Here is a 13,929-nt window from a genome sequence, read left to right as displayed (position 1 = left end):
CTTGGATTCGGAAGAGGGTCAGAAAGCAGTATTCAGGATTGCAAAGCAGATAGCGAAAGAGAGGTGTGATGTGATGGGGGTGAGTTGCTTGAAGGATGAAGTGGGACAAATTGTTGTCGACCCAGATGGAATTAAAGGAAGATGGAAAAGATATATGGAAATGCTGTTGAATACAGAGAATGAATGGGATGGCAACATAGAGAGGAGCCCAGTTTTAGGACCGGCAGAGAAGATAATTGAGAAGGAAGTTGAGGAAGCGATAAAAGCAATGAAGGGTAGAAAAGCGGGAGGGCCGACGGGAGTTGTGGGAGATATGTTGAAGGCAGCAGGAAGTTGGGGTGTGAAGAGAATGACAGAGATCTGTAATCTGGTGGTGAAAGAAGGCCACATTCCAGTGGATTGGGAACTGAGTACCCTCGTCCCTCGATACAAGGGGAAAGGTGACCCTCTGGAGTGTGGCTCGTACCCAGCGATAAAGTTATTGGAGCATGGAATGAAGGTATTGGAAAGGGTGTTGGAGAGGAGGATAAGGAAGAAAGTGAAGATCGACGAAATGCAGTTTGGATTTATGCCAGGAAGAGGAACGACAGACGCGCTTTTCATTGTGAGGCAGTTGCAGGAGAAGGACATGGAGAAGAGGAAGAAGTTGTTTCTTGGGTTTGTTGATCTGGAGAACATTCGATAGGGTTTCACGCAAAGTATTGACATGGGCATTGAGGAAGTTAGGAGTGGAGGAATGGTTGATCAGAGTAGTGATGGCAATGTACAAAAGAGCGCGCACAGCTGTAAGGACGAAGGACGGGAACAGTGGTGAGTTTGAGGTGAAGGTGGGAGTGCATCAGGGGTCAGTACTAAGTCCACTCCTATTTGTAGCTGTGATGGAGGTGCTGGCTCAGAACGTAATGGGAGTTGTTGTATGCAGATGATCTGGTGTTGATTGTGGAAAGTATGGATGGACTGAAGGAAAAGATGAACAAGTGGAAGGAATGTATGGAGACAAAAGGTCTGAAGGTGAATATCGGAAAGACGAAGGTGATGGCAAGTGGTAAAACATGTGGTGAGGTGGAAAGAACTGGGAAGTGGCCCTGTGCTGTGTGTAGGGAGGGTGTCGGAGTGAACTCCATTCAATGTACAATGTGCGCTGAGTGGGTTCATCAAAAATGTAGTGGTCTGAGAGGATCATTAACCAGTGTGGCAGCTACATTCAAATGTAAGGTGTGCACAGAGGGAGCTGCAGATGGAGGAAATGTTGAGTTGGATCTTGGAGACGGCGTGAAGCTGGAAGGTGTGAAAACATTTTGCTACCTCGGAGACATGCTGAATGGAGAAGGTGGATCAGACTCGGCAACGGTTGCTGGAGTGAGATGTGCATGGAAGAAGTTTCGGGAACTGAGTGGCGTGCTGATGATGAGGGGAGTGTCGTTGAAGCTGAAGGGAAAGGTGTATGCTGCAAGTGTGAGAAGTGTTATGATTTATGGGAGCGAGACATGGGTAATGAACGTAGAGCAGCAACGAAGGTTGGAAAGGGTGGAAATGCGAATGGTTCGACGGATGTGCGGAGTATCGTTGAGAGAGAGGAAGACAAATGATGAATTGCGAAAGATGATGGGAATAGAGCCTGTGATTGATGCTGTGAAGAGGAACAGGTTGAGATGGTTTGGTCATGTGTTGAGGAAGGATGAAAGTGACTGGTTGAGAAGAGTGATGGAAATGAATGGAGAAGGAAGTGGAGGACGGGGAAGACCGAGAAAGACTTGGCTAAAGATGGTGGAAGAAGAAATGCGGGCAAGGGGGTTAACAAGGAGAGATGCAGAAAATAGGGCAAAATGGAGAAGATTGTAATGGGGACAGCAAGGCTAACCCCGCTCTAGCAGGGAAAATGGCCTTTAAAATGCATGTTGTTGTTGTTGTTGGTCATAGGTGCCTCCATTATGACGTCATAATTCGACAAGTACAAAACTTCATCCGATCAAGATGAAATTTGTGAGCGTCATTTAGGGATAAATTGATGGAGAAAAAATATATATATTGATGATGTCATCAGTCACATGGTTCGGCCGCCATATTAGTTTTAACAAAAAGCCTTTAAAACCACTAAAAACACGTCCTGGCGAGTGTCTGCAATCTGATTGCTCTTTCTTGTCCATAACTGTTCTCTTTTAACTATTCTTGTTTATCTCAGGCCTTTGTTGTAATTCACAACTTCTTCAGTATTCAACCTTCTTTCCTGACCTCTGCCATTTTGTAGATTTGCAGGGGACTGTTTCTGAATTTTTCTGTTCTCGGTTATATTTTGATTTTCTGTGTCTTATTTGTTTCTACTAAAATACTTTCAGCTCAAAGGTTCATAAACAGTTTTGATGTCACTGAGCAATTTTATTATGCAATTATTGTGCCATTGGTCAAGTATTTCCATCCCCTCCCACCTCCCCTCCCCCCTTGAGCTTGCTTTGAAGAGTGTGTTCTATTCTGATGATGCAGTTATATCTTCTGACCAATGGGCACTTTAATTGTGATTATATATCAGAGGGTGATATGGAACCACCAGTACCACCTGAGCACAAGTCGGATGCAGAGGAGGAAGAAGAGCAGCGTTGGCTTGACGCTCTTGAGAAAGGGGAGTTGGATGACAATGGTGATCTCAAGAAAGAGGTGGACGAGTCTCTACTCACTCCTCGACAGGTGAGGTGGAACTATCTGAGTGTTGGTTCACTGTATGTGAATGCCCGTACAAGTTTGTGCACGCAATGAAACCATATTGGCACAAGCTTTGTGAACCTGGTTTGATGTTCACTCGCATATCATTTTCATCTTATTCTCTTAACGAGTTAACGATTATTATTTTTAATTTTTATGATAATTTTCATCTTAACGAGTGTTGAATAGTTATCTGGGCTGCCTAAGCAGTTTCTATGGTGACGGTTGCAATCCTGGATGGTTCGCCATTCCAACACAGGTCAGGGCAAGAATTCAGAATTTGGCCATGGTGCTGGCGATAGTTCGCCTACCCTTCGTGTAGGGACACAGTGGGATATTTATCGTCCACAAACTAATGCCACCAGACAGGGTGCTCAGTTTAACGTCCATCCGAGGAATGGCACACACACATTGATGAGCCACCCTACCTGTGAAATTCCAGGATTTATAGCTGAGTAAAACCCCGAAAGGACAGCTTTGAGGCTAGCATGTGTACCTCTATGCTGTTAAATATTGTTACGGACCGCGGATAAGGATGTTGGTTTGCCGAGCGGATGGCACCGCGGCCGAACAGTTACCCCGACTAACCCGATTCCCGAACGTTGGCCGGATCGCGCCACAGATATTCAATATGGAAAAGACAAAAGCGACACGGATGTGAAGGAGAAGAAGACAGAAGTAGGGAATACGAATATAATTTATTTACTATTTACAACCAAAAGTAACCAAGGAAGAAGGAAAGATAAGAAAATAATTTACAGAAGATATTAGAGACACAGTGCAATGCTAGCTTACCTACAGTCTTAATTAACCCAGGACAGAACAAACAAGGACAGACTCACGCGGGGAATGATGATGGGACTGGCAGGAGGTGAATGGCTGGAGGGAGAGGAAGGTCCACGGGTACTGCAGCACGATCGGCGCGTTTAGCAGCCGCCGTTCCTCTCTCGATCGGCGCGTTTAGTAGCCGTCGTTCCTTCGCGGCCCTACTCAAGAACTGCCGTCAAGGCCCCAAGCTGCTGTAGCTGAAGCTGCTGTTGTTGCTGCTGTGGCTGCTGCTGTTGTTGCTGCTGTGGCTGCTGCTGCTCTGTGGACGTCGCGTGCTTTTTCCAGGACTCATCTGAGGTGGGGGCGACTGCTGCGGGTTATATATGCCATGCCCCTGAACCTTCGCGAACCTCCTTGATGTTTCTCTCCACACCCTCTCCAAGTCCAACCCCTTGTTCGTGGTTGGTTGAGTGGGGCTGACTCACTCCTCCCCTCTATGACGAGGTGGGGACACGCCTTTCTTCCCCGACCCGAGCACATGTTCAATGGTGGTTTTGGGGCAAAATCAACAACCCACAGCTGTAGCAAACCTGGCAAACTGCCCAGTGCAGTTGGAAATGGAGGCTTGGAGGGGATGTAGCTGGCAATTGAGGCTTGGCAATGGAAGTTTTGGGAGTGGGAATGGGGAATGAAGGGAATCTATCTTATTTCACTTGGTGCAATGGAGTGTCATCTTAATGGAAGACAAGGCCTTACACTAATACACATAATAAAGATATAACTATTGAACAAGGGGGGAAATCTATGATTGGCTAACGTGTGGTGTTTATGAACTAGTTACGGGACGCACTTTGACCTTTATACATAACTGGAGCAAGGAGGGCGATATTTTACAACAATTTACTATACAATAAAAAAAACACAATAATAAAAACACAATCCTCATGTTGTGGAAAACCATTCAGGTCCGCACAACTTTTAGTCCAACGGTTTGGTTTAATTGCATTTAGATCATCACATCATTCCTGTAAGTAGAAATACACAATAAGCATACGATGCGACATCTCATAAAGCCATTCATATCAGTCAATGCAAGCAAGCTAGATATTCTATAAAGGCGTACCATTAACGAGGCTACCGATGTAACATGTCACAAGGGAGAAGTCTCGGAGCACTGACACAGCAACGGGTCTTATAGTCACGCCCCTAGTGGGGACAACAATGACAGCGAGCAGCGAGCATCCCCACCCGGGTTCAGTACGGATACGATTTCACTACATTCACCCCCCGTCAGAATTATACGGCCGCGTGGCTAAAAGCGAGTGAGCGTCAGCATGGGCGCGGAGTATTAGTCGGCCCAACCGTAGCGGGCCGGGCGGCGAATTTCTCTGCCAGCACGCGTTCGAAATTCCCCGGGTACGGCGTCTCGTAACCCTGTATCCCCGGTGTCAGAGGCGTCAACAGGGTCGGGTGATGAAGGGGGTAACGCCAAGTCGTCGGACCCGGGCAGTCTCGACGGGGGGAGGGTCGGTGGACTGTCGGCGATGGGAGCGTCGGGAGAGGTCATAGTCTCATAGACGGGTTCGACTGGTTCGTCCGATTCCCTACTAAGGTCGTCGACCCCGCAAGGGGCAAGATGACGAACGGAGACAGTAGTCTCACGACCATCAGACGTCATCACACGAGCATGCTCAGGATTAGCCTGGAGAATCTGCACTTTGTCCACAAGGGGGTCGTACTTGCTCGCGCGAACTGCCCGTTTAAGGTAGGCCGGCCCGGGCCCAGCGAGCCAACTGGGCAAAGACCGTATACACCCCGAGCTCCTGGGGTGGTGGAAAAGACGCTCGTGGGGAGTTTGGTTAGTTGCCGTACTCAGGAGTGCCCGGATTGAGTTCAACGCCGCAGGTAGCGACCAAGCCCATTTATCGAGGCCCCGGCCGTGGGTCCGGAGATGGAGCATGACGGCCCTCCAGATAATCCCGTTGAAGCGTTCGATCTGCCCATTAGCCTGGGGTCTATACGGCGTGGTGTAACTAGACGCAACGTTGTTTTGGAGCAGATAGCCGCGCACCTCCTGAGACAAGAAGACTGCACCCCGGTCGGTATGGACATAGGCCGGGTAACCGAACATTGAGAACAAGTAATGTAAGCAACGCATCACCGTGGCAGCAGTCATGTCCGCGCACATATAAGCAAAGGGGAATCGCGAGTACCCATCAACGATAGCGAGCAGATAGCGAGAGCCGCCCGACACCGGCAAAGGGCCCTTGAAATCCATCGCCAAGCGTTCCCACGGGCGTGTAGCCTTCACCAGAGTCCCCATAGGGGGGTTATAGAAACGCGGTATGATTTCCGCGCAGATAGCGCAGTCGCGACAGATACGGCGGATATCGTCAATCGAGTAAGGGAGATTCCCACTCCGCACGAAATGAGCGAAACGCGTTACGCCGGGATGGCCCGCAGTAGCATGCAGCACCCGTAGGCCCTCCAACGAGGTGATACCAGCACATGTAGTGGGGCGCGATAAGGCATCGGCGGCCTGGTTATCCTTCCCTGGGCGATATTTGATGGAGTAACAGAAGTCGGCGAGTTCGATACGCCAGCGAGTGATTTTCTCGTTCTTAATGCGCTGGGCGTGTAAGGTGTCGTACATGAACGCAACGCTTTGCTGGTCCGTGATGATTTGGAAGCTCCGCCCGAGTAGGTACGGGCGCCATCGCCGAATAGACTCGACGATCGCATACGCTTCCTTTTCAACGGACGAGTGCCGCCGCTCAGCGGAGGTAAGAGTCCGTGAAAAGAAAGCCACGGGACGTCCCCCTTGGGAGAGGGTCGCCGCGATGGCCTGATCCGAGGCGTCACTTTCGAGGACGAACGAGCCGCTCTCGTCAATGGTTGCTACGGCGGCTCGGGCGATGTCGGTCTTAAGTCCTTCAAAGGCCGTCAATGCGGCCGAACTCAGGGGAAAGGTGTCGCAGGCCACAAGGGGGCGAAGTTTCGCGGAGAAATTTTGCACCCATTTGGAGTAATGGGCGAACAGCCCAAGGGCGCGTTTCAGGGAAGCCCGATCGCAGGGAGGGGCCATGTCGAGCAAAGGTCGCAGACGTTCCTTATCCGGAGAGACAGAGCCATGGGTCACGGTGTACCCCAGAAGATCTATGGTGCGTAGGGAGTATCGGCACTTATCCTCGTTCATAGTTAAGTGATACCGTTGCGCGACCTCAAGGAAGCGCTTCAGATTAGCGTCATGGTGCCCTTGGTCATATCCACAAACCGTAAGGTTATCGAGGTAGACGAAAACATCGGTTAAGTGCTCCCGCGCAACGAGGTCATCCATGGCCCTCTGGAAACAAGCGACCCCGTTCGTCACCCCAAAGGGCAATCGTGTAAATTGGTACAACCGCTGCCCCGACTCGAAAGCGGTATAGATACGATCCGCCCTAGAGATAGGGATCTGGTGGTACGCACTACGGAGATCGAGAGTACTATAGACCGAATACTGGGACACCTGTTGCACTAGCGCGTCCATCCCCGGAAGGGGGTAGGCATCCAGCTGTGTAAAGCGGTTAATCGTTTGGGAATAGTCGATTACCATGCGTTTGCGATGGGCCTCACTGCGCACCACTAAGACCTGGGCACGCCACGGCGACCTACTAGGTTCTATGATGCCGTCTTTCAAGAGCTGAGTCGTTTCGTCCGCAATGAATTGCATGTCCGCGCGGGAGTAGCGTCTCGATTTTACCGCGACAGGGGTACAGTCGGAGGTTAGATTGGGGAACAGCGAAAGCGGACGGACGTCCATTTGCGCTAGGGCGCACACCGTTAGCGCGTTGTCCGCCCCCACAACAAGAGTGTCAGGCCCACCGAACTCCATTACCAGACGTCCATGCAGCTTAAGAAAATCGTGTCCTAGCAGAATATCAGCACATAATGCGGGTAAAACCATAAGGTGTACATCAGGGAAAACCCGTCCCTTTAGCACTAGTTTCAATCGGCATTCCCCTTTTGTGCTAAGCCGGAGTCCCTGGGATGCCATGAAGATCCGTCGTGTAGACCGCCCGATCCGCCATCCATGCCTGAGCACAAGTCGCTGGTCGATAAAACTATCCGTAGATCCGGTGTCCACCAAGGCCTGAACACAATGGCCCTCAACCATAAGGGGAATAAGGGCTTGAGCCAGGCCAGACGAGGCAGCTGGGAGCGGGACTGAGCCCCCCGAATGGGTCGGACCAGCCTCGCGGGTGGATCCTACACCAGCAGCAGTTTTGCGATCGTGGCCGGAGTCTGCGTTGACCATGGGGAATCCATTATCGTCATCAGAGGGCTTTCCCCAGCATTCCGGTGTTTCGCGATTCAAAATCCGATGAGAAAAGGCCTCAGTAGTATTTGACATCGCCTTTTGACACTCCTGGCAGATAAAGGCTTCCGTTGTAGCCGAAATCGCCTTTTTCGTTTGGTCGCTTTGACAAAAGGCTTCCGTAGTATTCGAAATCGCCTTTTTCGTTTGGTCGCTTTGACAAAAGGCTTCCGTAGTAGTATTCGAAATCGCCTTTTTCGTTTGGTCGCTTTGACAAAAGGCTTCCGTAGTATTCGAAAGCTGTTTCTTCCCTTGCGTGGCTCGAGGTTTGGCCAAGGACGCGGCCTTTGTCCCCGATGGAGAATGAGACGGTGGTGGCTTTCCGGTGGCGCCAGTCAAGGTTGTCTGAGCGCCCAGCGGGCCGCAGCGAGGGGCCCTCCCCTTCGAAGACGGGTAAGGCGCTGGGCTCGTGGGTTCTGCTACAAGCCCGTTCAAGGTTGCCGCGCCTGCGCGACCGCGGCTGCGCGAGTCGAAGGGCCGCGAGCCGCGTGCCGATTTCTTGCACACTTTCGCGTAATGTCCCTTTAGCGAGCACAAATGGCAAATAGCGTCACGTGCCGGACACACGACTCGGGCATGACGAGGCCCTCCACAAAAAAAACATGCGGCCCCGCGCAAGGCCTTGGGTCTGCTGGTCGTAACGGCAGCTGTCAGGGTAGGGTCATCCTCCGGAGCATCCCGGAGTTCAGCAGGCGGATCCACGTCCTCGTCAGTGGTCCTCTCCGGCCGGGCGTGTAGTGAGGTGCCCGCCAAAAGGCGCGTGCGATCATAGGCGTTCGATTGCATCCGCGCTTCAGTATACACCGTCGCTTGCTCAACCGCCGTAGCGAAGGTCAGGTCGGTCTTCTCCAAGAGTTTGAGACGTAGTTCCTGAGAGGAGACCCCTGCTATGAAGGCATCTAAAAGTCGATCATCTTTAGCCTGCTCGGGAGTCCGTGGCTGGGCGCTGTCCAGCATGAGCTGCCGGAGCTCCTGGGCGTAATGATCCATAGGCTCGTTGGGTTGCTGCCGTCGCGTCTGCAGCAAATAACGCGCATACACAGGGCTTTTTTCTTTTATATAAAGCCGCTTGAGCTCCGCGACGGTAAGATCATACGTCGTGCATTGAGCGACCGCGTGGTAGACCCGGTAGTCGATTTTTGAGTGTAATATTGCCAGCTTCGCGGCAGGCGTCGGAGCGGTATCAGGCTCATTAAAGAGATGCTCCAGTTGCTTGAGCCAGTGCTTGAGTTGCAAGCCTCCGTCCGTGGCTTGTGGGTCGGCGCTGAAAATGGACACCGTCAACGTCTTGTTGCCAGCCATGTCAGCAGATCATAAATGCAATTAAGTGTTGTGGAAAACCATTCAGGTCCGCACAACTTTTAGTCCAACGGTTTGGTTTAATTGCATTTAGATCATCACATCATTCCTGTAAGTAGAAATACACAATAAGCATACGATGCGACATCTCATAAAGCCATTCATATCAGTCAATGCAAGCAAGCTAGATATTCTATAAAGGCGTACCATTAACGAGGCTACCGATGTAACATGTCACAAGGGAGAAGTCTCGGAGCACTGACACAGCAACGGGTCTTATAGTCACGCCCCTAGTGGGGACAACAATGACAGCGAGCAGCGAGCATCCCCACCCGGGTTCAGTACGGATACGATTTCACTACACCTCATATCCACAACAATATACTACAGGAATATACCACTCATTGAAAAATCCCCAACGGCACCACTACTTTCACAACTCATGCATAACTCCATCACTACCCCACCTCCAATTGCACCTGCACACTTCCTTATAATGTGTGTCTACATGTCGTGGCAAAGCATCAGCAGGAAGGTGGCTGGCAAAGTATAAGCAGCTTTGTATTCGAGTATAGCTAAAATGGACGCATATGTTTCTCCAGATGGTGTTTCAAGACCAAATGGCATATATCTCAACCAGGCCTATCTCAAGGGGACATCACAAACCACATGGGGGTATACTGGTTAAGGATTAGGGATTGCATTTGACTAATCTTATGAAATATGTGGTCATAGAAGAAAATAAACCCAGAATCTTATCAGGTTGAGGGAAGATTTTATTTCAAAACTTTACGATCGGGGATGGATATTTTGATTTATTTTTACCATATCATCGAAGGTGGATGGAGGTTATGTTTTCACCCCTGTCTGTTTGTCTGTGAACAAGATATCTCAAAAAGTTGTCGACGGATTCGGACGAAATTTGGCGGAGAGGTTGGGTGTATTGCAAGGACGAAAAGATTCGATTTTGGAGAAGATCCAGATTCGGATCCGGCTAGTAGAATTTTAAAAGTGATTCTTCACCTTTGGGAGATATGGCCAAAAACGATATATAGCAGGATATCTCAAAACGTTATGGATGGATTTGGACGAAACTTGGAGAGGTAGTGCATGCGACAAGGAAGAAACTATTCGATTTTGGTGAAGATCTGAATATGGATTCGGATACGAGAATTATTTAATTTAAAAGTGATTTTTCACCATTGAGTGATAGGGCTAAAACCGATACATGGCACGATATCTCAAAAAGTTACGGACGGATTTGGACGAAACTTGGTGGACAGGTTGGGTGTCTGACAAGGATGAATCGATTCGATTTTGGTGTGAATATCTGAATATGGATTCGGATACGAGAATTATTTCATTTTTAAGTGATTCTTCACCATTGAGAGATCGGGCGAACATATTTTTAAAAGTTATGGACGAGTTATGACGAATAAACTTGGTGGACGAGTTGGTTCGGTGACGAGAACAAGTCGATTAGATTTTGGTTCAGGTCCGAATCCAGATCCGGACTATCAGTCGGATAGTGCCACCTTTTGAGGCCATTTTTCTCCGCAGAGCAGGGGTTGGCCTTTTTCGGGCACCATGGTCCCCTTTTTGAAGCAATATTTTATGGCCGGATGCCCTTCCTGCCGCCAACCCTGTTGGTCACCTTTTTTGCGACACACAGGGAATTACCAGTTATCTGGTACTCAATTTGCCGACCTTAGAAGGATGACAGGATGAGTCAACCCCCCTGGCGTTAATTCAGCGATCGACTGGGATTCGAACCCAGGATCCTCGGATCCCAAGCCGGCATCCTAACCGCTAAGCCAACACCAGGCAGTCGGATACAAAACTTAAACTGTTCAGCCTGGCGGAGGTATGCGCTCTACCGAGTGCCGTTCTAGTTTCTATCAGTTTGGTTTGGTGCAAAGAAATCTGGAATTGGCTCACTATTTTTGGACCAAATGACGACCAAATTTTTCAATGGAGACTGCACCCAGAATTTTTCATTTAATTTCTTAACTTAGCAATTAATCGTTGCTTTGAATAAACCCTTCAACACGTTTTATGTTTCTGTTGATCGTTATTCCAATTGGCTTACCTACTTAAACATTGTTTCATATTTTTGCTGCCATTGAACCAGACAGGATGGTCTAGGGATAGCACACTTCCTTTTGCGCTATCTCATATGGGTTTGATTCTCGACCCGACTATAAAACCTTGGATTTGTGCTTTGCCATCCAACGTGTTTCATCCGATGACTGTACCATCCATCGAAGAGGGACCTTCCTGCCAGCGTTAGTTGGTGGATGTTAAAGATCCCATTGTTTTTGACGAAGAGTAGATGACATATTGCCGCCACCAAATTTACAAACTCCTGACACCGACGTACTGCGACCATTATGATATGACTACGGATTACGGACCTGAGAAAACGATTTTGCATTTTTACCGGATTTACCGGATTGTTGATTTTCCATATGCTGCGGGGAATTTTTTTTTTTTTTTTTCGGTATACTGAATCGAGGCTGGTGAAAGAGCTAACATTTATTTCACAAACAAATCAACCAGACAAACAAAATATATAAAAAGAGGGAGCGGAAGACAAGATGGGGAGAGAAGGGGAAGCACACATTTGTGAATGTTGTCAAAATTTGCTTATTTTTCACCATTGTGAAAGCTTGACATTAACTTTCCCCATCTGTCAGACTTGCTGTTCTCATTATTCCGAGGATAAAATACCATTTATTTTTGTAGAAAGTGCATGCAATTTTTTAATTTTTGTTTAACCAGGCAGGCCTCATGGCTGCATGTTTCTTTCTTAGCGTGCGTTGTTGAGGCGTGACACAGCACCCTCGCAGCCTTTGCTTGAGCTTCCCATGGGCTACAAGGAGAAGGAAATGACTGAGGAGATGATGCTGAAGCGGGCTGAACGAGCACATAAAAGGCGCTTGCAAGCTGCGAAGAAAGCCGAGGAGAGCAAGAAGCAGACTATCGAGCGCCTCACGAAAACAAATCGAGCAAAGGTTAAAGCGGCGCGGGAGCGTCAGGCCCGCCGGCATCAGGCTCCGATGGTTCATTATTGCAACACACCAAACCTGGTGACACTCACCTTTCCTCCAGGATTCCCCGTCCCTCTGACGGAAAGTGCAAAGAATGTGGCCGTCGCTCCACCTGTTGTCTATTGTGGTTTGGATGGCTGCTCAAACATCAAGGTCTACAGCTGTTCAAAAACAGGAGTTCCTCTTTGCAGCCTCGCTTGTTATAAGAAGAACCTGCAGCTCAAAGGATATTAATCACTTCCAGGTGAACTAATGCAACAGGAAAGGCCATCGTGATGGCGTCGGTTGGTATGCACTTTGTGGAGTCCATGGTGAGCCTGAATGTTTGGATTTGACTTCCTTTTTATTCACAATTTCCCCGTTTGGATCTTTTCTTTCCGCTTTGTGTTGTGATTCCCTCAAAGTAACGACTCAGATGTTACAATGGTGTTTTTATTTTATTTTATTCCATCTGGTTGTACAACAACATCCTAGAATGCTTTGTGCAAATCCTCGGCCTGCTCATTAAAGTGTGAGTAACATATACAATTAAACAAAAGTGTTAATATCACATCATTCTTCCTCAAATTCCCTTTAAATGGGGTGAGGCCGATTAGTACTACACTTGTTCGTAAGACGCCTCTATCACGGGCTATTTATCTCAACTCACCACCTTTCTCAGATTCCATCTTACCCATGACCAAAAGTGTGACTCATGTGCTTAAAGATTTCTTTTTTCCCCCATGTTTCAAGTAAAAAAATGGCCACTTTAAATGCTCCACTGGTAGACAAAAAAGGAAAACAAATTGACGTAAGGAATGAATTGAGAAAGCAGGCGATTGAGAATTGACAAGACTGTGGACTGAGCTGCAATTTTTTCTGACGGGCGCAAACGACACGGAAAATCCAAGGCCTCATTCCCTCTCTTCCACTCGGATGCCTTAAATGCATAATTAGACACTTAATTTCTTCGTGGTGCCAGGAAACTTAAACTCCACACTCACTGAATGATGCCTTGCTGCGAGATGTGTCCAATCCCACTGGGAATCGTACAGCAACAGTTACTGATTTTTAGAGATCGATATCGCTGGATAAAGCATGTTATTTTTTTTCATACGAGGAAGAGTATTGTGCCTCATTGCTATTCTAATGATTAAACACACAAGGAATTTTGATGTCGGAGGCCACTTGGCCCATCATATCTGTGTTCTGTCAATACAACCACCTTTAGAGGCCATTTTTCTCTGCAGAGCAGGGGTTGGCCTTTTTTGGGCACCATGGTCCCCTTTTTTTGAAGCAATGTTTTATGGCCAGATGCCCTTCCTGCTGCCAACCCTGTTAGTCGCCTGTGTTCTATCAATGCACTGATTAAATCTGTCAGTTTATCTGCTTTTATTTCATTGGTGACGGGGAACAATGGAGCTGGAGCAGGAACATCGCCGGTGAACCGTGGATAACTCCGTGGCGTGACGGGTTGCTAGCTAAGCAGCCACAGACGCCGTCTGAGGCTTAATTTAGAGGTTGGGTCCAGCATTCAAAACCCACTTTACCTTCCTGGCAAATTAATCACCCCAGATAAGGACCGTACTTCCGAACACTCCACTGATATTAATCAAAACAGCGGAGTGATACCTTAAGTGGAACGTTGGCTGTGGCTGACCATAACAAAACAGCAGGCCTGAACTCACTGTCTCTATCCACACACCATGTTCTAACCAATGGAAGAAGACAATCAGGCAGTTTGGGAAATTATTTATAGAATTTAACAAGGAGCACATA

The 13,929-nt window shown here is 48.4% G+C and overlaps 1 protein-coding gene across 2 annotated transcripts in view; it reads left to right on the top strand.

The window, feature by feature from the left end:
* The window catches only part of LOC137423296 (LETM1 domain-containing protein LETM2, mitochondrial), a 136,580-nt gene extending 123,045 nt beyond the window's left edge, over positions 1–13,535 (top strand). Inside the window, exons 12-13 of one of the 2 annotated variants that reach the window (XM_068110283.2) lie at positions 2,528–2,682; positions 11,935–13,535. Coding sequence is in view for 1 of the 2 variants with exons in the window: in XM_068110288.2 (XP_067966389.1) it covers positions 2,528–2,682; positions 11,935–12,405 (626 nt within the window). In the remaining variant the exon portion in view is untranslated. The remainder of the gene's footprint in view (positions 1–2,527; positions 2,683–11,934) is intronic. The other variant, XM_068110288.2, reaches the window with a different exon arrangement.
* Positions 13,536–13,929: the final 394 nt, after the last annotated feature.

This window comes from Myxine glutinosa, chromosome 3, assembly GCF_964187855.1.
Source record: "Myxine glutinosa chromosome 3, kmMyxGlut1.1, whole genome shotgun sequence".
Lineage (NCBI taxonomy): Eukaryota > Metazoa > Chordata > Myxini > Myxiniformes > Myxinidae > Myxine > Myxine glutinosa.
This window is presented reverse-complemented; position numbering and strand designations above follow the sequence as displayed.